Source organism: Felis catus, chromosome A1 (genome assembly GCF_018350175.1).
Source record: "Felis catus isolate Fca126 chromosome A1, F.catus_Fca126_mat1.0, whole genome shotgun sequence".
NCBI lineage: Eukaryota > Metazoa > Chordata > Mammalia > Carnivora > Felidae > Felis > Felis catus.
This window is the reverse complement of record NC_058368.1, coordinates 27,509,565-27,534,024: the sequence shown is the minus strand read 5'-3', so window position 1 is coordinate 27,534,024 and position 24,460 is coordinate 27,509,565. Positions and strand designations below refer to the sequence as shown.

Here is a 24,460-nt window from a genome sequence, read left to right as displayed (position 1 = left end):
CCATGAGCAGTTTATATTACCGGTGCCGTGAAAACTTCTGGGTCACCTAAATCTCTCTATTATAATGTAACTATTACAAGGAGTTTTCATGACTTGGTATGAATACTTGGATTCAGGGAATACTTGGGTAAGCTGTGTTTGAAAGTTTTGTGTGATTAGTGTGTTTCATGACTAAATGAGTGTGGCAGAGAACAATTAAACCAGGGTAAACAGATATGGGAATTCTCAGAGTCTTTAATAACTTAATGAGGACTATGACTCACCTGGAAGATATAATACACAGCGTTTCACAAATTTGTATGACCATAGAACCCTTTTTTGGAACATCTTAAAGCATCTGTGGGACATTGGTCTCCATAGAAGACGGTTTGGGAACGATGGTAGGTTGACTATATTGATGATCTCACCCCTTGTTTCTGAGCCCAGTCATTAACTTAGTTTGGCCAATCAGTTGTGAGTAAGTGTTGGTTCAAGCAAAGGGTTACAAAGTGCGTTGAGGCTTGCTATCTTGCTGCTCATAATAATTACCTTTTTAATAATCAATTACCTTTTTTAAAATTTAAATCTGAGTTAACGTACAGTGTAATCATTATTTCAGGAGTAGAATTCAGTGGTTCATCACTTACATATGACACCCAGTGCTCATCCCAACAAGTGTCCTCTATAGTGTCTCTTGCCCATTTGGCCCATCCCCCTACCCAACACCCCTCCAACAACCCTCAGTTTGTTCCCTGTATTGAAGACTCTCTTATGGTTTGCCTCCCTCTCTCTTTGTATCGTATTTTTCCTTCCCTTCCCCTATGTTCATCTGTTTTGTTTCTTAAATTCCACATATGAGTGAAATCATATGAATTTATTTTTCTCTGACTGACTTCACTTAGTGTCATACACTCTAGTTCCATCCATATTATTGCAAATGGCAAAATTTCATTCTTTCTGATCGCCGAGTAATATTCCATTGTGTGTGTATACACACACACACACACACACACACACACACACACACATCTTTTTTTAAATAGATTAATTCATTTTTAATTATTATTTTTAATTTACATCCATGTTAGTTAACATATGTTGTAATTATGATTTCAGGAATAGAATTTAGTGATTTATTACTTACGTATAACACCCAGCGCTCATCCCAACAAGTGTCCTCCTTAGTACCCCTTGCCCATTTAGTTCATCCCCGCACCCAAAACCCCTCCAGCAACCCTCAGTTTATATTTAAGTCTCTTATGGTTTGTCCACCTCCCTGTTTTTATATTATTTTTCCTTCCCTTCCTTTATGTTCATATTTTTTGTATCTTAAATTCCATATGAGTGAAGTCATATGATACTTGTCTTTCTCTGACTAATTTTGCTTAGTGTAATACACTCTAGTTCCATCCATGTTGCTGCAAATGGCAAGATTTCATTCTTTTTAGTTGCTGAGTAATATTCCATTACATATTTATATATATACCACAACTTCTTTATCCGTTCATCAGTCAATGGACATTTGGGCTCTTTCCAAACTTTGGCTATTTTGATAGTGCTGCTATAATCATTGGGTGCATGTGCCCCTTTGAATCAGCATTTTTGTGTCCTTTGGATAAATACATAGTAGTGCAGTTGCTGGGTCATAGGGTAGTTCTATTTTTAATTTTTTAAGGAACCTCCATACTGCTTTCCAGAGTGGCTGTACCAGTTTGCGTTCCCATCAGCAGCAAAATTATTCCCTTTCTCCTCATTCTCACCAACATCTGTGATTTCCTGAGTTGTTCATTAGGGCAATTCTGACAGGTGTGAGGTGGTATCTCATTGTGGTTTTGATTTGTATTCCCTGATGATGAGTGATGTTGAGCATCTTTTCATGTGTCTGTTAGCCATCTGGATGTCTTCTTTGGAAAAGTGTCTATTCATGTCTTCTGCCCATTTCTTCTCTGGATGATATTTTTGTGTGTTGAGTTTGATAAGCTCTTTATAGATTTTGGATGCTAACCCTTCATCTGGTATGTCATTTGCAAATATCTTCTCCCATTCTGTCGGCTGTCTTTTAGTTTTGTTGAGTGTTTCCTTTGCTGTGCAGAGGCTTTCTATCTTGATGAGGTCCCAATAGTTCATGTTTGTTTTTGTTTTCCTTGCCTCCAGAGACCTGCCTAGTAAGAAGTTGCTCTGGCCAAGGTCAAAGAGGTTGTTGCCTATTTTCTCCTCTGTGATTTTGATGGTTTTCTGTCTTACATTTAGGTCTTGCATCCGTTTTGAATTTATTTTTGTGTCTGGTGTAAGAAAGTGGTCCAGGTTCATTCTTTTGCACGTTGCTGTCCCGTTTTCCTAACACCATTTGCCAAAGAGACTGTCTTTTTTCAGTTGGATATTCTTTCCTGCTTTGTCAAAAATGAGTTGACCATATAACTGTAGGTCCATTTCTGGATTTTCTATTCTGTATCTTTGATCTATGTGCTCATTTTTGTGCCAATACCATAGCTGTCTTGATGATTACAGATTTGTAATACAGTTTGAAGTTTGGAATTGTGATGCTTCCAGCTTTGGTTTTCTTTTTCAACATTACTTTGGCTATTGGGGTCATTTATGGTTCCATACAAATATTAGAATTGTTTGTTCTAGGTCTGTGAAGAATTCTGGTATTACTTGGAAAGGGATTGCATTGAATATGTATGTTGCTTTGGGTAGCATCGACATTTTAACCATATTTGTTTGTTCAATCCATGAGTATGGAATGTTTTTCCATTTCTTTGCGCCTTTTTCAGTTTCTTTCATAAGCTTTCTATAGTTTTCAGTGTATAAATCTTTTACCCCTTTGGTTAAGTTTATTCCTAGGTATTTTATGGTGTTTGGTGCAATTGTAAATGTGATCAATTCCTTGATTTCTCTTTCTGCTGCTTTATTATTGGTGTATGGAAATGCTACAGATTTCTGTACATTGATTTTATATTCTGCAACTTCGCTGAATTCATGTATCAGTTCTAGCAGTTTTTTGGTGGAGTCGTTTGGGTTTTACACATAGAATATTATGTTGTCTGTGAAGAGTGAACGTTTTGACTTCTTCCTTGCCAATTTGAAAGCCTTCTATTTCTTTTTGTTGTGTGATTGCTGAGGCTTGGACTTCCAACACTGTGTTGAACAACAGTGGGAGAGTGGACATCCCTGTTGTGTTCCTGACCTTAGGGGGAAAGCTCTCAGTTTTTCCCTTTGAGGATGATATTAGCTGTGGGTCTTTTATATATGGCATTTAGGATCTTGAGGTATGTTCCTTCTACCCCCGCTTTCTTGAGGGCTTTTATCAAGAAAGGATGCTGTATTTTGTCAAATCCTTTTTCTTCTTCTTTTTTTAAAATTTTATTTATTTTTTTATTTTAGAGAGAAAGAGCATGAAGGGGGAGGGGGGCAGAGGGAGAGAGAGAGAATCTCAAGCAGGCTCCACGCTCAGCACAGAGCCCGATGTGGGGCTCAACCCCAGGACCCTGGAGTCATGATCCGAGCTGAAATCAAGAGTCGGACGCTCAAATGACTGAGCCGCCCAGGCGCCCCTCAAATGTTTTTTTCTACATGTATTGAGAAGATCATGTGGTTCTTATCCTTTTGTTTTTTATTAATGTGTGTATCACATTGATTGGTATGTGGATATAGAACCAATCCTACAGCCCAGGAATAAACCCCACTTGATCATGGTGAATAATTCTTTTAATGTATTATTGGAACCAGTTTGCTAGTATTTTGTTGAGAATTTTTGCATCCATGCTCATCAGGGAAATTGGTTTGTAGTTTTCCTTTTAAGTGGGGTCTTTGTCTGGTTTTGGAATCAAGATAATGCTGGCCTCATAGAATGAGTTTGGAAGTTTTCCTTCCACTTCTATTTTTTTGGAACAACTTCAAAAGAATAGGTGCTAACTCTTCTTTAAATGGTGGTAGAATTCCCCTGGAAAGCCATCTGGCCCTGGATTTCTGTTTGTTGGGAAATTTTGGTTACTGATTCAATTTCTTTAATGGTTATGGGTCTGTTCAAATAATTCTATTTCTTCTTGTTTCAGTTTTGGTAGGTTTTATGTTTCTAGGAGTGTGTTTATTTCTTCCAGATTACCAATTTTTGGGATATAATTGCTCATAATATTCTCTAATTATTGTTTGTATTTCTGTGGTGTTGTTTGTGATCTCTCCCCTTTCATTCGTGATTTTATTTATTTGGGTCATTACATTTTTCTTTTTGATAAATCTGGCTAGGGGTTTATCAATTTTGTTAATTCTTTCAAAGAACCAGCTCCTGGTTTTATTGATCTGGTGTGTTGTTTTGATTTCGATATCATTGATTTCTGCTCTCATCTTTTTTGTTTCTCTTGTTCTGATGACTTTGGGCTTTATTTGCTATTTGTTTTCCAGTACCTTTAGGTATAAGGTTAGGTTGTGTACCTAAGACATTTCTTCCTTCTTTAGGAAGGTCTGGATTACTACACATTTCCCTCTTATGACTGCCTTTGCTGCTTCCCAGAGGTTTTGGACTGTTGTGTTTTCATTTTCATTTGTTTCCATGTACTTTTTAATTTCCTCTTTAATTTCTTGGTTAATCCATTTATTCTTTAGTCGGATGTTCTTTAATCTCCAAGTATTTGTGGTCTTTCCAAATTTTTTCTTGTAGTTGATTTCAGGTTTCATAGCGTTGTGGTCTGAAAATATACATAGTATGATATCAGTCTTTTTGTATTTGTTGAGGGTTGATTTGTGACCCAGGATGTGATCTATTCTGGAGAATGTTCCATGTGCACTTGAGAAGAATGCATATTCTGCTTTAGGATGAAATATTCTGTGTATAGCTGTCAGGTCCATCCAGTCCAGTGTGTCATTCAAAGCCATTGTTTCCTTGTTGATTTTCTGCTTAGATCTGTCCATTTCTGTATGTGGGATGTTGAAATCCCCTATTATTATGATATTGTTTTAAATTTCTTTATGTTTGTGATTAATTGATTTATATATATATTTTTCCAAGTTGGGGGCATAAATATTTACAATGTTAGATCTTCTTGGTGTATAGACCTCTTAATTATGATATAATGCTCATCTTCATCTCTTGTTACAGTCTTTGTTTTAAAATCTAGTTTGTCTGATAAAAGTATGACTACTCTGGCTTTCTTTTGGCATTCACTAGCATGATAGATGGTTCTCCATCCCCTTAATTTCAATCTGCAGGTGTCTTTAGGTCTCAAATGAGTCTCTTGTAAGCAGCAGATATATAGGTCTTGTTTCTTATCCATTCTTATACCCTATGTCTTTTGATTGGAGCATTTAGTCCATTTACATTTAGAGTGATTATTAAAAGATGAATTTAGTGCCATTGTGTGGCCTATACACTTGGTGTTTCTGGTGATGTTCTCTGGTCCTTTCTATGCTTTGTTGCTTTTGTCTTTTTGTTTTTTCTCCACTCAAAGAGTCCCTCTTAAAATTTCTTGCAGGGCTGGTTTAGTGGTCACAAACTCCTTTAGTTTTTGTTTGTCTGGGAAACTCTTTATCTTTCATTCTACTTTGAATGATAGCCTTGCTGGATAAAGAATTTTAGGCTGCGTATTCTTCCAGTTCAGCACATTGAATATATCCTGCCACTCCCTTGTGGCCTGCCAAGTTTCTGTGGACAGATCTGCTGTGAACCTGATCTGTCTTTCCTTATAGGTTAAGGACTTTTTCCCCTTGCTGATTTCATAATTTTTTCCTTGTCTGTGTATTTTGTGAATTTGACTATGATATTCCTTGGTGATGGTCAGTTTTTGTTGAGTCTAATGTGAGTTCTCTGTACTTCTTAGATTTTGATGTCTGTGTCCTTCCTCAGGTTAGCAAAGTTTTCAACTATAATTTGCTCACATAAACCTTCTGCTCCTTTTTCTCTCTCTTCATCTTTTGGGACTCCTATGATACGAATATTATTCCTTTTCAATAAGTCACTGAGTTCTCTAAGTCTGAGTTATCTTCTGTCTTGTCATTTTGGAGGAAGAAAAAAAATAATAAAAAATAAAAATTAAAAAGTTAAAAAGAAAACAAAATAAAACCAAATAAAGGAAGCTGGATTAGTCTGCTTGTTGAAAGAAGCCTATCTTGATGCAATAGAGAAAAAAGAGAAAGGGAAGAATAAAAAAGGTTAAAGAAGTTGAAAAATTAAAAAAATTAATAGTAAAATAGAATAAAAAAAAGAAAAGAAAATTGAATTAAAAATTTAAAAATAAAAAAAATAAAAAGAAATTTGCTCTTTCTCTATTCAAGAAAGAGAAAAAGAAAGAAAAAAGGAAGAAAACAATGTAAGCAAAAACAGAAGCCAAGGAAACGAACAAATAAAGGATCCAGCAAACACAGAAGCCCCAGTGAAGTTACATCCAGTTTCCTCTAGAACTGAAACTTTGAAACACTGTTGTCCTTAGACTAAGCAGGTGGAGGGATTTGTGCTGGTCTTCTGGGGAACGTGCCTGGAGGGTGTAGTTGGGCGGGGCTTTGTGTAATGGCTCCATTCTCCATTTGGTGGCACTGCTAAGCTTACTGGGATGGGTGTGTATGCGTGTGCACATGTGCACACGCACGCCCACATATGCACGCTCAGTGCATGCATGGTAATGGTGAAAATGGCCTCACCTAGCTCCCTAGTCTCTGGTGCGGGACCTTTGCCCTCTTGCCGACCCACAATCAAGCATCCCTACTTTGTCTCAGGCCTCTCTCCACTCCCCAGCTCTACTCTGTCCATGTCCAAGCTGTCTGCCTGCCAGGTGGTGCCTCCCTCCAGAGTTTTATCTCAGATGGGATTATGTTTCAAAACCCCACACTTCATAGACCCTTGCAGCTTGAACCCATGCCACCTCTCTGGGAGAGGGTCTTGCTGAGCAATGGCCAGGTGCCAGCTTGCCCTGGATACGTTCACGTGATCATGCGATGGCAGAGGTTCAGAGTTTATGGCAAATCACAGTACACAGTTAGTGCCAGGGTTCACTGCACTCTGGTGTCTTTGTCCCAATACTAGCAAACATGGCTGCTCTCCAAGGTCCACTAGGACCTTGGCCCACAGGGAAGCCATATGGCCTCTACCAACCGCACTTCAAGCAGGGGAACCACTCTCCCTGTGTGGCACACGGACTCTTCAGATAGCCTTTCCCGATCCTGAGGATTTGCCCTACTTCCCCACCAGAGCACCGCCAGGTACTGAGCTCTGAACCTTCAGACTCTGCTGTATTGAAACTCTGCTCTTTCTCCTGTCAGTAAGTTTGGGGAACAGATTTCTTCTGGTTTTTCTCTCCCCCCGTTCACCTCTCTGCACTGTGGGTAGTACATTATCTCATTTAAAAAGAAGAAGAATGGAAACCACATAAGAGGCACTAGTTTATAGCAACTCACGTCTGGCCTTGCAAATGCCACCAGGACCAGCAATTCAGAGGAGTGGAATGTTCCTTGCTTAGGCCTTAGTTCTCCCTGAGAGTGACCGTCCAATCCGTTGTTTTCTGTAGCTCTGTGCTGTACCATCTGAGGTATCTTTACTTTTCTGCCATGCTTAGCTCTTTCTGTGTGCTTTGAATGGTGTTCTCAGTCTGCTTCCTACTTGCGGAAATGGAAAGCTCAGAGGTTTTCTTGACATTTTGGACAGTCTCAGTTTCTTTTAATACAAATTGGTGAGGCTTTTGGCAATACAGTACCCTCAATATTTGTTGTGGGTTTCTTATAAATCTGATGAACCAAAAGCAACACCTACAATATGGTTAGAGCTCTATCTCTCTCAAAACTTAATCACTTATGTGGACAAGTCAGGTTGCTGTGGGGCAGTACTCTTTAGATTTGTAGCAGCCCTTTTGTCTAGCTTACAGGATCTGCTAGGTTCTTCTTTATTTCCTTCAGGGGTTGTAATAAAAAGCCTTAAAGATAAATATTTAATTAGATACTTGCCCCAGGATTTATTTTACTTTGAGAATTTTTTGCTAACTGGAAGGCTAGAGGTGAGAAACAATTTTATTTTCCAGCCAAGAAGTTCTGTCTCGTTATGGTCCCTCTAAATATGCTTAAACACTGTTACTTATTTCTCTAACCCTTCTCTTTGTTGTAGAACCTTATCGATATATGGATAGTAAGAGCCACTGATACTTTGAACATTCTGCCTGGAAATGTTACTGCTTAAATCCCGAATGTCCTTAATATATTTTGTCTTCTGAAGGATCACCTGTGGTGGTGGTTTTTACCATTTTTCTTCTCTGCTGCTTCATAACCCACGTCATCTTTGCATCTTTTTGGAGCAGTTTTCTTACTGCTTTTCTAGCCTCTGTCCACTGCCTACTCTCAAAGCCAGGGCCACATTTTTTAGTCTTGGTTATAACGGTACCCTGATTCTAAATAATCTCTGTGTCAGTTATCTGTTGCTGCAAATAATGCTATATAACAAGTCAACCCCCAAAACTCGGTAGCTTAACACAACCACTGATTTAACTCAAGTCTACGGATGAGCAACTGAAGATGAATTGCAGTTCTTGTCTTTGATATGTTCTGTTGGACCATTAGCTGGCTTTCAGCTAATCTAGGATGGCCTTGGCTTGCCCCCTTTGCTAAACAGCTCATCCTCCCATGGGCTAGTCCAACTGTGTTCTCATAGCTGTGTCATAGTGCAAGAGTGTCCAAACCCAGTCATGCAAGGGGGCATAGAAACAGGCACGTGCTTGTTGAGCCTCTGCCAACATCTCTTTGCCAAAGCAGGGCAAATGACCAAGTCTAGAGGTAGAGTGAGAGGCGATTACATAGTTACAGGGAAAGAGGTGTGAGTACAGATTGGCCATTAAATGGGGCCTGTTAATAAACTCCATCTCCTTGGGATTATGTCTGTGAAAGTATTGGAATCTCCCAGAACAGGGCTTCCTGATGTCCTCATGGGCTAGCTGTCTCAGTTTCTTTGCCTTTTCTGGCTCCTTTATAAATTTATTTGAAATATTTTCAAATCTACCTACATTTCTTGCCAGTATTCTCTTTTCAAAGGAAGTTCCCTATGTTTATTACCTACAGGGTTGAGTGGCATCTTCTCTTACTTGTCATAGTTGAAGAGTGAATAGCTGATTGATATAGAAGGAAGAGAGGAAAGAACCTGAGGGGAAAAAATGATTGCCAAAAGCAGAGGTGTTTGAGTGTCAGTGAAGCGAACGTGCGTAAATGTGGCTACCTGCGTGTACATTTACATTGTGTGTGTACACAAATTTTCATTAGTGTGCATGTATATGAATATATACATATCTGTACACGTGTGCATTAGGGCATGTATATATGCATGGGATAAGTGTTCTTCCCAGTTTATTAAAAAATACCACTGCACTTGATCTGATAAATCAGTGAGACAGTGAGACGAATACTCATGGGGCAAAGCCCGATGGTAAAAGAAGGAAATATGAAATAGGAGTCAAAGGGTTATAAAAACAAAGCAGGTGTTTCTACACGTCCAGATTTGAAAAATTCCAAACGGCAGTTATGAGCAGTTTCTCGCGCCTTCTCCGCCTATGTCCTTCTTTAAACCTGGATGGTAGGGAAATATGGGCAATACGCCCATTTTGCTGCCCTCCTGTAATCCATGAAACAGAGTAGCACAAGATAGATTTTCTCTTTGGTTTTCCCACCAAGATGTCCCATCCTTATTGGAGATAGAAGATTGGGGACAAGATATCTTGTCCTTTCTATGTCTCAAGAGTGGAATGTTCTATTTCCTCTGAAATACTTTATATTTGAGAAAACACACCAGGTTCGTCTTTGCCAAGGCTCTCTTCCAAGAGGCCTGGTTTGAGTTAGGAACTTTACTGGTTATTCATTCATTTCACGAGAGCCTGAAATCTCCCAGGGAGGCCATGGGAATCTGCAGTCCTCTGGAAGTCTAGGTTCTAGTTCTGCACAGTCCACCGGGCTCTTGGGACCATGGGGGATTTCCTGTTACAGTGTATTAAAATATTTGTTATTCCAGAGAGGACCCAGGAAGCTGGTTCTATTGGATATGTCAGTGGTAACCTCTAAAAGGAAATATTTTTCGACTGGCAGTGGCCTGTGTGAGGCTCTGAGTTTGAAAACTTTTGCTAGAAGAGTTTTATAATCTTAGGTGACCTAGTAAGACCTAGTCAATGGATACAATTACAAAAAGACTCTATGAGATAGGTGTTACTATTATCCCTATTTCAGAGATTGAGTCACTATGATTACTCACTGGGGCGGATTCCAGAAAAAAAGTGCTCTTGAATACCTCACTATACTGTGTCTACGACCAGGTGACCTACCCCTTCCATGACCAAAAGTCTGGAAGCCTCATTTGCCAGCCCCTAAGAGTAAGCAGCAATACAAAATACTTGACTACAGAGTGGCACAGATTTCATTGTCTTTCCTTTGCTACCTATAGTTACCAGACCCAGCAGCCCAAAGCCTTTTCTTTGGCATGCTTTGAACCAAAGTTACCTTTATCTGCTCAAGGAACAGATAATGAGGTGCAAAACCTTATTCCGTCCTTGCTCGGGTTAGAAATTGACAAATATCCTAAGAATTCATAGCACTTCCTGTGTGAAACTTGATTTACTATGATGGTAAGTCATAAAAATGATGCATGACATGTTGATTTGATGTAACAATCAATGTCTATTTAATAAACGGCCCACAATGGTTTTCATACATTATCTCCACCTGAAGACAGTGTTTGATTTTCCAGCCCATACTTCACATTCTAGCTCAAAAATACTAGAGAAACAAATCCTCACTTATGCATAAACATATTCAAAGGCAAAAGATTTATTTATTGATGAGAGCTTCAAATTGACCAATTTTTAGCTTTTTCTTCTGAAAAGAAGAAAGCTTTCCAAGAAGAGATTGCTACCAGATGTAGTGGATTACACAGCACTTGCTCAGCTATGAAACGCAGATGAGATGGAATATTCTGGTTTCTGATTCAGCCCTATTCTTATCTACACATAGCTCTTCTTAAGTGAACTTGACAGTGTTGTGGGCTGATATTAAGATAGACGACTTTAGTAAACAAGAAAAAGGGTTTCGTTCCCTACAATAGCAAATGGACTTTATAATAGAAATTTCTTTGTGCCGGGGAAGATATTACAATTTTCAACACACAATAAATATATTTGCTAGACAAAAAAAAATGCATTTCATTACATGCAATGCACTTTCTATTGTACATTAACCACTTTTTTGCTTTGTGTAGAAAAGTACCATTTTCTACTGTAAAATGTCTGCAATTTATTTTTATAAGTCTGTTTTTCCCAAGAAGGAAGAACATTCCATTACATAACCCTGTACTGATAAATTATATACGAGGCAAAATGTGTAGTATAAACATCTGAGCTTTATTGTTTGAGGGTCTATACAGTTCTGAGAGCAGACCGTTAAAATCTTAGACCAGAACGGCTGATTTTATTAACAACCAGTCTGTAATTAGTAGGTTTACTGGAGTCATTTACTTTGATACTTTCAGCAACCATAATACATGTGGAGGTTCTCTAAAATAATACTATTGCATGCTTCAGCTACACCCATAATTTTTCCTGATAATGCTTCTGCTGGGTTAAAAAAAAACATAATTAATACTTCATTTAATCCTTGTATACTGTATACCTAGTTGACCATCATTCAAAATGGCACTTGCCCAGAGTGCTTTAGTTTCTTCACAGTTGAATGTATTTGACCCTGATTACTGTTTCCTGGAAATATCCCAAATAAGTAAAAAAGCAGCTGCAATAAAGAATTCCTGCTCTACATTTTCTTTGTGCTAAGGGTCACTGTGACTGTGACTGCCCATTGGCCTGTAAGAGTTACGAAAGTCTCGTCGCGCCTAGGTGGCTCAGTTGGTTAAGCGTCCAACTTCATTCAGCTCGGGTCATGATCTTACAGTTTGTGAGTTTGAGCCCCGCGTCAGGCTCTGTGCTGATAGCCCCCTCTCTGCCCCTCCTGGAGCCCTCTCTCTGCCCCTCCTCCTCCCCTGCCCACACTCTGTCTTTTTCTCTCTCTCAAAAATAAACGAACAAAAGTTATAGAGGTCTTTGCAGGTTAGAGAATTAGAATTATTTTGCTTATGTCAGTCTTATACTTGCGCATATATAATGGACTATTTGTGGGGATGATGCTTGTCTTTATTTTATTCTGACATTTAGGAACAAACACTTGTTGGCTTAGAAACACTGACTGTTTTTCCCAAAGGACAGGGTAGCAAGAAAAAGGGCTTGCCTACTTTGCTTGGTTGGAATGGTGTATCTAAAGTACTATTTTTGAAGAAACCAATGCCTTCAGTTGGCCTGCCTCAGTGTTAGGTGCTGTATGCATGCTATCTTATTTAATCACAAGCAACCTTATGAAGTAGGCTTTAACATTACTGTATCATGAATCTGGGACCATGCTTCACCGTGGTTAAGTTACATGCCTTAATCAAAGGTCCAGTGAATGTTGGGGCCGGGACTCCACCCTAGCACAACCTGAACATTCTCTGACAGAACACGAGATATTTCCAAATGTTTGAAGCCCAGAAATGAAAATTGAAAACATAAGAAGAGATTGTGAGGTGGTGGAAATACAGGCACAATATTTCTAGTGATCTAATATATAATTCACTAGAATCTGTTTAACTCTGAAATGTTCCTGTTTGGTGTGCTACCCCTAAAAGCACAGGCAGGTCTTAGGGATAACTGTGGGTCAGGCTCCAGACCACTGTAATAAAGTGAATATCACGATCAAGTGAGTCCAATGAATGTTTTGGTTTCCCCGTGCATATAAAAGTGGTGTATGCACTATACTGTAGACTAAGTGGGCAATAGCATTGTGTTTAAACAACAATACACATACCTTAGTTAAAAATATTTTATTGCTAAAATTTGCTAACCATCATGTGAGCTTTCAGCGAGTCATAATTTTTTTGCTGGTTGACAGTCTTGCCTGATATCAACGGCTGCTGACTGATAAGGGTGCTTGTTGCAGAAGGTTGGGATGGCTATGGCAATTTCTTGAAATGAGACCAGGAAGTTGATCACGTCGATTGACTCTTCCTTTCGTGAACGATTTCTCTGCAGCAAGCAACGCCGTCTGATATCCACACTAGGAGTTCTTTCACAATGGGAACCCGTCTTCTCAAACCCTGCCACAGCTTTATCGACTAAGTTTATGTAATATTCTAAATCCTTTGTTGTCATTTCAGCAATCTTTAGAGCATCTTCACAGGGTGTAGGGCCCATCTTAAGAAAACCATTTTCTTTGCTCATCCATAAGAGGCAACTCTTTCTTCATTCGCTCGTGTCATCTTGAGACGGTAGCAATGCGGTCATGTCTTCAGGCTCCACTCCTAACACTCTCTTGCTTTTGCCACCACATCTGCACCCGCTTTGTCCTCTGAAGTCTTGAACCCCTTTAAAGACATCCTTGAGGGCTGGGAGAACTTCTTCCAAACTCTTGTTAACGTTGGTATTTTGACCTTTTCCCACGGATCACGAATGTCCTTAATAGTGAATCCTTTCCAGGAGGTTTTCAATTTACTTTGCCCAGATCCACCAGAAGAATCACTGTTCATGGCAGCTATAATCTTACAAAGTAGAGTTCTTTTTTAAAACAATTAATTAAAAAATTTTCATTCTAGTATAGTTAACATGCAGTGTTATATTAGTTTCAGGTGTACAACATAGTGATTCAACTCTTCTACACGTTACTCAGTGCTCCTCATGGTAACTGTACTCTTAACCCCCAGCACGTTTTTTACCCACCCACCCTACCTCCCCTCTGGCAAGCATCAGTTTATTCTTTATAGTTAAGAGTCTGTTTCTTGGTTTGTCTCTCTTTCTCTCTCTCTTTTGTTTTCTTTTGCTCATGGGTTGTGTTTCTTAAATTCCATATATGAATGAAATCATATGGTATTTGTCTTTCTCTGATTTATTTTGCTTAGCATTATACTCTCTGGCTCTATTCATATTGTTGCAAATGGCAAGATTTCACTCTGTTTTATGGCTGAATAATATCCAATTATATATATTATATATTATATATATATCATACCTTCTTTATCTGTTCATCTGTTGATGGATACTTGGGCTGCTTCATAGTTTAGCCATTATAAATAATTCTGCCGTAAATATAGGGGTGCATGTATCCCTTTGAACTAGGATTTTTGTATTTGGGGGGTAAATGCCAGTAGTGAATTAATGGATTGGATGGTAGTTCTATTTTTAACTTTATTTTATTTTCATTTTTAACTTTTTGAGGAACTTCCATACTGTTTTCCAGAGTGGCTGCACCAGTTTGCATTCCCACCAACAGTGCACAAGGACTTCTATTTCTCCACATCCTTTTCAACATTTGTTATTTCTTCTTTTTTGGATTTTAACCATTATAACAGGTGTGAGGTGATAACGCATTGTAGTTTTGATTTACATTTCCCCGATGATCAGTGATGTTGAACATCTTTTCATAGGTCTGTTGGCCATCTATATTTCTTCTTTTGTCTTCATGTTTTCTGCCCATTTTTTTAGTTGGATTATTTGTTTTTTGGGCACTGCGTTGTATACATTCTTTCTATTTTTTGGATACTAACCCTTTATCAGAGATGTCATTCGCATATATCTTCTCTTATTCAATAGGTTGTCTTCCATTTTTTTTTGGTCATTTTCTTCGCCATGCAGAAGATTTTTATTTTGATGTCCCAGTAGTTTATTTTTGTTTTTATTTCCCTTGCCTCAGGAAATATATTTAAAAAGAAATTGCTATGACTAATGTTGGAGAAATTACTGCCTGTGTCCTCTTCTAGGATTTTCATAGTTTCAGGTCTTATATCTAGGTACTTAATTCATTTTGAATTTATCTTTGTGTATGGTGTAAGCTGGGAGCCCAGTTTCATTCTTTTCCATGTGTTTGTCCAGTTCTCCCAGCACCATTTGTTGAAGAGTCTATCTCTTCCCCATTGCTTATTTTGCATATTCTTTCGTCATTTGTCATAGATTGACCATATAAGCATAGGTTTATTTGTGGGGTTTCTATTCTATTCCATTGATCTGTGTGCCTATTTTCATGCCAGTGCCATACTGTCTTGATTACTACAGCTTTGTAGTATAACTTGAAATCTGGAATTGTGATGCCTCCAGGTTTGTTTGTTTGTTTTCTTTTTCAAGACTGTTTGGGCTATTTGAGGTCTTTTGTGGTGCCATAAAATTTTAGGAGTGTTTGCTCTAGTTCTGTGAAAAATGTTGTTGGTATTTTGATAGGGATTGCATTAAATCTGTAGATTGCTTTGGGGAGTGTGGACATTTTAACAATGTTCTTCCAATCCATATGCATGCAATGACTTTCCATCTCTTTGTGTCGTCTTCATTTTCTTTCATAAATGTTTAAGGGTTTTCAGTGGCTCCTGGGTGGCTAGTCAGTTAAGCGTCGGACTCTTGATTTCGGCTAAGGCCACGATCTCGCAGCTTGTGAGTTCAAGCCCTGCGTTCAGCTCTACACCGACAGTGCAGAGACTGTTTGGAATTCTCTCTCTCCCTCTCTCTAACCCCTGACAAAAATAAATAAACTTACATAGATGTTTTATAGTTTTCAGAGCACAGATCTTTTACCTCTTTGGTTAAGTTTATTCCTAAGTATGTTATTGTTGGTGCAGTTGTAAATGGGATTGTTAATTTTTTTCTGCTGCTTTATTATTAGTGTATAGAGATGCAACAGATTTATCCACATTAATTTTGTGTCCTGCAACTTTACTGAATTCATTTATCACTTTTAACACGTTTTTTTTGGTGGAATCTTTAGGGTTTTCTATGTATACTATCATGTCATCTGCAAATAGTGACAGTTTAACTTCTTGTTTTTAATGTTTATTTATTTTTGAGAGACAGCGTGTGAGTGGGAGAGGGGCAGAGAGAGAGAGAGAGAGAGAGAGAGAGAGAGAGAGAGAGAGAGAATCTGAAGCAGGCTCCAGGCTTTGAGCTGTCAACACAGAGTCCAACCTGGGGCTTCAACCCGTGAATTGTGAGATCATGACCTAAGCCGAAGTCGGATGCCTAATTGACTGAGCCACCCAGGTGCCCCCAGTTTAACTTCTTCCTTACCAATTTGGATGCCTTTTATTTCTGGACTAAGTACTAGGTACTTAGGACTTCCAGTACTAAGTCAAATAATAGTGGTAAGAGTGGATATCCCTATCTTGTTCTTGACCTTAGGGAATATGTTCTTTTTGTCTGTTTGTTTTTTGGCTTTTGTTTTGTTGTCGTTGTTGTTTTGTTTTTTGTTTTACCATCGAGCATGATTTAAGCTGTGGGATTTTCATATATGGCTTTTATTCTAATGAGGTACATTCCCCCTAAACCTACTTTGGTCAGATTTTTTATCATGAGTGGATATTGTACTTTGTCAAGGGCTTTTTCTGCGTCTATTGAAATGATCGTAAGGTTTTTATCCCGTCTTTTATTGATGAGGTAGATGTATCACATGGATTGACTTGCAAATATTGAACCACCCTTGCATCCCAGGGATAAATCCTACTTGATCATGGTGAATGATTTTTTTTTTTTTAATATATCACTGCATTCAGTTTGCTAATATTTTGTTGAGGATTTTTGCATCAAGGTTCATCAGAGATATTGGCCTGCCATTCTCCGTTTTTGTAGTGTCTTTATTTGGTTTTGGTATCAGGGTAATGCTGGGTTTGTAGAATGAATTTGGAAGCCTTTCTTCCTCTTCTAATTTTTGGAATAGTTTGAGAAGAATAGGTACCAACTTTTCTTTAAATGTGTAGTAGAATTCACCTGTGAAGCTGTCTGGCCTCAGACTTATGTTTACTGGGAGTTTTTGTTGATTACTAATTCAACGTCAGTGCTGATAATCGGTCTTTTCAAATTTTCCATTTTTTCCTGATTCAGTTTTGGGAAGTTATATGTTTCTAGGAACTTATCTATTTCTTCTAAGTTGTCCAATTTTTTGGCATATGATTTTTTATAATGTTTCTTACACTCTTTTGTATTTCTGCTGTGTGGGTTGTTATTAATCTCATTTCTGATTTTTATTTGGGTCCTTTTTTTTTCTAACGAGTCTGGCTAAAGTTTTATGGATTTTTGTTGATCTTTTCAAAGAATCAGCTCCTGGTTTCATTGATTCTGTTCTATTGTTTCTTTAGTTTCTATTTTCTTTATTTCTGCTTTAATCTTTATTGTTTCCATGAAGTATATTTCTTAATATACTTTGAAAATCAAAATAATGCCTTGCTCCATGGGCTGCAGAACGGGTGTTGCCATAGCAGGCATGAACATAACATCACTCTTGTACATTTCATCAGAGCTCTTGGGTGATCAGGTGCATTGTTAGTGAGCAGACATATACTGAAGTGAAATTATTTTTTTTCTGAGCAGCAGGTCTTAACAGAGAGGTTAAAATATTCAGTAAACCAAGTCGTAAACAGAGGTGTTGTCATCCAGGTTTTGTTCTTCCATTTACAGAGCACAGGCAGAGTAGATTTGGCATAATTCTTAGGGGCCCTAGAGTTTCCAGAACAGTAAATGAGCATTGGCTTCAACGTTAGGTCACCAGATGCATTAGCCCCTAGCAAGAGAGTCAGCCTGTCCTTGGAAGCTTTAAAGTCAGGCATTGACTTCTCCTCTCTAGCTATGAAAGTCCAAGATGGCATCTTCTTCTGACAGAAGGCTGTTTTGTCTACATTGAAAATCTGTTGTTCAGTGTGGCCACCTTCATTCATCATTTCACCCAGATCTTTTGGATAATGTGTTGCACTTGCTGCCTCACCTCATACTTTCATGTTATGGAGACAGCTTCCTTCCTTAAACCTTATGAACCAATCTCTGCTAGCTTCACACTTTTCTCCTGCAGCTTTCTCACCTCTCTCAGCCGTCCTCAAATTGAAGAGAGTTAGGGCTTTGCTCTAGATTAGGCTTTGGCTTAAGGGAATGTTGTGCCTGGGTTGATCCTCTATGCAGGCCACTCAAACTTTACAGTTTACAATAAAACTGTTTGGTTTTACCATTCATGTGTCAGCTAGGTTTTCATTTTCTTTAAGAGCCTTTCCTCTTTTTTTTTTAATTTTTAAATTTTTTTTTTGAGAAAGAGAGAGAGAGAGAGAGGCAGAGAGAGAGGGAGACACAGAATCCGAAGCAGGCTCCAGGCTCTGAGCTGTCAGCACAGAGCCCGATGTGGGGCTTGAATCCATGAACCGTGAGATCACGACCTGAGCTGAAGTCAGACACTTAACCGACCGAGCCCCCCAGGTGCCCCAAGAACTTTTTTTTTTGCATTCACAAGTTAGCTATTTGGCACAAGAGACCTAGCTTTCAGCTTCTCTTGGCTCTTGACGTGCTTTTCTTGCTAAGTGTAATCCTTTCTAGCTTTTGGTTTAAATGGAGAGAAGTGCAGCTCTCCCTTTCACTTGAATACCTAGAGGCCACTGCAGGGTGATTGGTTGACCTCAATTTCAGTATTGTTGCATCTTGGAATAGTGAGGCAGAGGGGGGAATGGCCAGTTGGATTAAGCTTCCAGAATACACAGAACAGTATCCTTTAAGTTGGCCATCTTACATGGATGTGGTTTGTGGCACGCCGAAATAATTATAGTAGTACCATCAAAGACCGCTGGTCACATAATAATAATGACAAATTTGAGATATTGCTAGAATTACCCAAATGTGCCAGAGAGACACAAAGTGAGCAAATGCTGTTGGAAAAAATGCTGCCGACAGACTTGCTCCACACAGGGTTGCCACAAAACTTTAATTTGTAAAAAACACAATACCTGCCAAGCACAATAAAGCGAAGCACAATAAAATGAGGTATGCCAGTATAGTTTATTCAGATACTAATGACAGACTGATTGAATATTCATGTTAACCTTTTGCCATTTTGATATAAAGGGAGCCAAGCTGTAAAGTTGCAGGCATCTCGAACATCTCTTCATTTTCTCGGTTTATGAGAAGAAACGGAGTATTAGGGTAAAAATGGTTCTTAGGGTTTCAAGATAAAACAGCTTTTATTGAGTGCAACAAACAGAGCAGCCATTTTTAGGAAAAGGAGTAAAAAAAACCCTGCAAGTTAAGCACCCCCAACCCTTACCAAGAAGAAACAAGTTGTTGCATATCACAGTTGACGCGTGGCTGTTTGTTTACACAGTCTCGTTTTCTCCATAGTTATTACCAGCATTTTCTACTTTTATCATTTCGTTTGTATCACCCTTGATGAAAACAAGAGGTTTACCAGATGGAAGCAAGCTTCTCTACACTTTCACATGTCGCTTTTGATGTGGTATGTAACGAAAGTACTTAAGTATTTTGAAACATAAACAACCTGACCTTTCCTTGTTGCACCAGGTGAAGGATACCTAGGCCAACAAGAAGAGCTCTCATGCAGTAGAATATTATTCAGCCTCAAAAAAGGAATGTAGTTCTGACAGATGCTACAACATGGGTGAACACTGAAGACAGAAATGACATAAGTGAGACACAGAAGGACAAATACTGCGTTTCCACATACATGGGAGACCTCAGAGAGGCAAATTCAAAGAGGCACTCAGTAGAATAGAGAGTGCCAGGGGCCGGAAGGATGGTGAGGGGATAGGGAGCTATTTTTTAATGGGCACATTCAGGAGGAGGATGTAAAATTATAGTGGGGGTTGGCAGCTGTCCATATATTTAATGCCACTGAATTGTACAATTACAAACGGGTTAAGTGATAAATATTACGTACACGTTACCCCAGTGGGGGGAAAAAATTGAAAAACAAGGTAGGAATTCTGCCAAGATCTTACAACTGAGGAGTAGAAAGTTCTCGCCTCTCTTCCTGGGCCTGATGCCTGAATATGTTTTGATTCGGCCAACTTTTAAAAAAGTTCCTGCGTGGGCTTCTTCCTTCCTTCATTTGGTTCATTCAGTTGATACATATTTATTTAAAAGTAAAAAGTCATGGTATGTCTTGTTAGACTGAGGACTGGAAAGATGAGTAAGGGAGCTCGCGAGACTGGGAGAAGACAGCCATATTCACATATGATCAAAATACAGTATAAAGGCTGTAGCAGAAGTCAATGAATAGTGGCGGGAATGCTGGAGAGGAGGTTCCTGAGGGGTCAAGGCTTCGTAGAAGAGTTGATAATTTATCTAGGTTTGAATTTTGAGAAGGAATTGGTTGGGATGTTTTTTGGTTTTGTTTTGTTTTGTTTGCATTTTAGTGATATGAACTACATTATCACTCACATTTTACGCCTTGTAATCTTGGATCTAAAATATTTGCGGGCTTTTCAAATAGTTTGTGGTTTTTCTTTCTTAAGGGTCCATGGAGACTGGTTCCTGGAGGCACAAAACCACGTTGGTTCATTTCTCTGTTTTGTTTTCTCAAAATTTATAAGCAAAACCACCTTGAGAAATAATTCAAAGTAAAGGAGATGTTCAGATCTCTCAAAGAGCTTGCGTTCTAGAAGGAGTTACAGCAAAGACAGCTGGGCGTCAGTGTCTGAAGAAAAGTCAGTGTGGGCGGGCTGTGCAGAGGCTGGACAAGTGACTTCTGCTGGGGGATGAAGCAAAGCTCAGTGGAGTTGGGGAGGGAGGGGGGCTTCTTTGCACTTTCCCCGGAAGGCTTTGTGGTAACTGGATGTCAGTAAGGTCATTTTATCCGGATAGAAAAATCAGAGCAAAACAGAAAGGCGACAAACGCTTCGTCCTCTTCAGGGAAGCAGTGAAAAAACAAGCCAGAGAGGCCTAATGGGGCCCGGTTACGAGGGCCTCCAGACTTTCAGTGTCCCCGCTTATTCTAGGAACCCAAGAACCATGATTTGTCGCCGGGTAGGTTTGGAAGAGAAAGGCTAAGAGCCTTCACGCCCACCCCCATGTACACGGGATGGAGCAAAAGCAGTGGTCTAGAAGCACTGGCAGGACACTGGGCTCTTGGGAGGGTGGGGATACACCGAACTAGAAGCAGGACATAGTGAAAAGAAGAAAACGGGTTTTGGAGTCTGTCAGCCCTGGATTCAAATCCCGTAATCAGCCTTTACTGACTGTGTAGACTTGTCCAAATGACTTAGGACGTCTGAGCCTCATTCTCCTTGTGTGACAACTGAGGACAATAATAGTGTCTTCATATAGGGCTGTCCTAAGGATTACAGAGAACGCAGTGACACGCATATGTAGACTCCAGATGGCCCCAAGGTCCCAATGTCAGTTCCTTCCCCAGGTGACCTCTAAGGTCCCTTCTGAATGTCTGTGAAATAATTCAAAAGTTTCTCCTACAAAAATAAGTTATTCACGTAATCGAAGTTAAAATATATCCCTCATGTATTTCCAGACAGTTAATATAATTAGTTTCAAGTATCAATAAGAATGTCACAGCCAAGGGGCGCCTGGGTGGCGCAGTCGGTTAAGCGTCCGACTTCAGCCAGGTCACGATCTCGCGGTCCCGGAGTTCGAGCCCCGCGTCAGGCTCTGGGCTGATGGCTCGGAGCCTGGAGCCTGTTTCCGATTCTGTGTCTCCCTCTCTCTCTGCCCCTCCCCCGTTCATGCTCTGTCTCTCTCTGTCCCAAAAATAAATAAAAACGTTGAAAAAAAAATTAAAAAAAAAAAAAAAAAAAGAATGTCACAGCCAAAATAGATCCTCGTGAGGCAGACCCTTGCCTCTGGGAATGACGCAAATATTTTTGGAAGCTGCGTTAACCATTTCAGTCCTCTGTGTTGCCGTTTAGGGCTCAGAACCACGTGTTTAGGAAATGGTGTCGTCTTGTCAGATCTAGTCCAAGGCCTTGCAAACGTGTGCGCGCATCTGAAAACCCCTCCCCTGCTTTCCGTTAGCGATAGTCTAGATTGCAGTTCCCCGCCTGTCTTTGACGGGCCGCTTCGTGGAAATCTTTTTCTTCTGATTATTCTCAAGCAAACCTCTTAGGTTTTCTGTTTTGTGATGACAGTATTCGGAAACGAGGTCACCTCCTTTCTGGCTGTTGTATCCTTCTGTGTCTCCTGACGTAGAGATAAAGCTGTCGGGGTGATGGGAGTCAATAGACGGTATGGGAGAGGCCTCTGGCTTGTCAACTTTTAATATGATATTGACATTTAGTTTGGATCCCAATGCACCCTTGTTATATCTTTCCTGACACCTGGCTCACGTTATATAGAAACTTTCGGGACACTTTTTCCTGTTGAACTCTGAGCTCATCAAGGACAGGGTCTTTTCTTATCTATCTCCATATTCACAGGATTAGCACTGAGTCTGAACAAAACAGCGCAATAAAAAGATCCTGAAGACAATAATTTCCTAATAGGATATCATGAACATCTTTTCAGAATTTCAAAGAAAATTCACTGCTCAGCTGTCTGTGTGACAGTTTCATTTAAAATGAACGTGAGAAAAAAATAAAATGAGGTTAGTATCAGGGCGCCTGGGTGGCTCCGTTGGTGAAGCGTCTGACTCTTGATTTCGGCTCCGGTCATGATCTCAAGGTTGTGAGATCAAGCCCCACGTAGGGCTCTGTGCCGACACCACGGAGCCTGCTTGGGATTCTCTCTCTCTGTCTCTCTCTCTGCCCCTCCCCTGCTCTCTAATTCTCCCTTTTTGTGATTCCTATGTAAGAGAGCAGGAAGGAGATACAATTGAAAGCTGTATCCTACTTGTAATTAAAAGAAATAGTGAAAGCCCAAATTCTGATTGAACTGTTGGCCCAGGTATGAATTCTTTAATTCCTTTTCTAACTTGTATGTTTTGCAGCAAACATACAACTAAATAAACCCAGGAATTAACTAATTGGCTCTTTTGTATTTGCCTTTGCAGACAAAGGTAATATTTATGTTGATTATACTTGGATCAAGGTGTTGGTATTTTATTTTATTTTATTTTTTTATTTTTATTTATTTTATTTTTTTTTTCAACATTTATTTATTTTTGAGACAGAGAGAGACAGAGCACGAACGGGGGAGGAGCAGAGAGAGAGGGAGACACAGAATCGGAAACAGGCTCCAGGCTCTGAGCCATCAGCCCAGAGCCCGACGCGGGGCTCGAACTCACGGACCGCAAGATCGTGACCTGGCTGAAGTCGGACGCTTAACCGACTGCGCCACCCAGGCGCCCCTAGGTGTTGGTATTTTAGAAACGACATATACTCTAATACTGTATAATCTGCTTTTCGTGGTACTTCCCACTTCAGTTTTTATACATTTCTATTTGACATAATCTTTTGTCTCAGTGCCATTCATGTAGAAAATCATTTAAAAATGGTTGGATATGAGATGGGACTGGATAATGTGCAAAAGACTTCTTAAGGGTGAATACAATGTATCAAAGAATAATTTGCAAAACCAATATGGCAGAAGTCATATTTATTGAAAAAAATTAATATCTTTGCTATAAAATTTGTAACAGGAATATTTACTGAATGTTTATTTTGATGCATAAACCTGAATATTACATACCAAGTACAAGACAGGAGCACTAGCTTTTCCTTTATTTACATTTTATGAAAACTGTTATGCAGTCCATGTTAAAAGAAGTGATGACGGAGAATTGTTACATTAGAAAAATAATATTCTTGATAAAGCATTCTCAAGGAGTCCAAGGAGTCCAATCACATTTTCTGCCTCTTCAATAAGGCAAAAGTCCCTGGAATAGCATATAACTTAATTTACAAAATACAATAAATGTTCAGACACATATTCAAGTTTTCTTTTGGTATGATTTTTTCTCACTGTAAAATTACTTTTTTATTTTTATTTTTGTTGTTGTTGTTTTGTTTTGTTTTTTTTTACTAAAACAGAAAGACTTTCCGGAAAATGTCATTGAATGATTTCCGCTATACATTACATATACAACTCTGTAGCCTAGCAACAACCATTGCTACACCATCATTCACTTTAAATATTCTGCTCGGTGAGCTATTCTCAAATGTAGCATATTTTAAGATTTTGCCATCGTGATGACTGTGGAATCGTTGGTTTTCATAGGGAACAGATCTGTCACAGTATGGAGCTTGGTTTTAGGGAACTGGTACACAATTACATTTCCACTCACAAGAGGACGCCACGGATGTCACTGAAGCCTGGCTCTGATGGCTCCGCAGGGGCCCCACGCCGGACGACCCCAACCTCCAGTGCTCACAGCGCACAGCCCTGGCCGAGTTCAGGCCGTTTCACTTCCAGAGACTTGTTTAATTCCTCATAGTTAGGTCGTCTTAATTCCTTCAAAGGCACACAGCTTCCACCTTTTTTCCAAAGTTGCTCCCACGCCTGTGAATTCCTGTTTGAACATGCGTGGCAGCCTCATCAGAAGCATTTCGATTTCGTTGGCGGATATCTGTTTAGAAAGGAAGAAAAGTCACTTTTAGAAACAAGGCTCCCCCGAAAGGAGGCCAGGGGTGGGGTGAGGAGGCGCTTGCCCGGTGAGCCAAACAACGCGACGCTCTCTACTTGGCTGTCAAGTAAGGCTCCTGGGAGAGGAGCACCAGTAAAGCACCGAGCGTGGTTACCCTGGTCGTCCCCTGAGCAGCTGGTAGGGG

At 39.5% G+C, this 24,460-nt stretch overlaps 1 protein-coding gene across 15 annotated transcripts in view; it reads right to left on the bottom strand.

The window, feature by feature from the left end:
- Window positions 1-24,460, bottom strand: part of ENOX1 (ecto-NOX disulfide-thiol exchanger 1) — a 579,959-nt gene that overhangs the window by 410 nt on the left and 555,089 nt on the right. For 2 of the 15 annotated variants that reach the window (XM_023251825.2, XM_045053399.1), the window contains one exon: window positions 23,272-24,258. The exons of the other annotated variants lie outside the window; for them this stretch is intronic. In XM_023251825.2, the coding sequence (XP_023107593.1) occupies window positions 24,127-24,258 (132 nt within the window). In that variant the 3' untranslated portion in view covers window positions 23,272-24,126. Of the gene's footprint in view, window positions 1-23,271; window positions 24,259-24,460 lie in introns of those variants that run through there. 15 annotated transcript variants of the gene reach the window in all.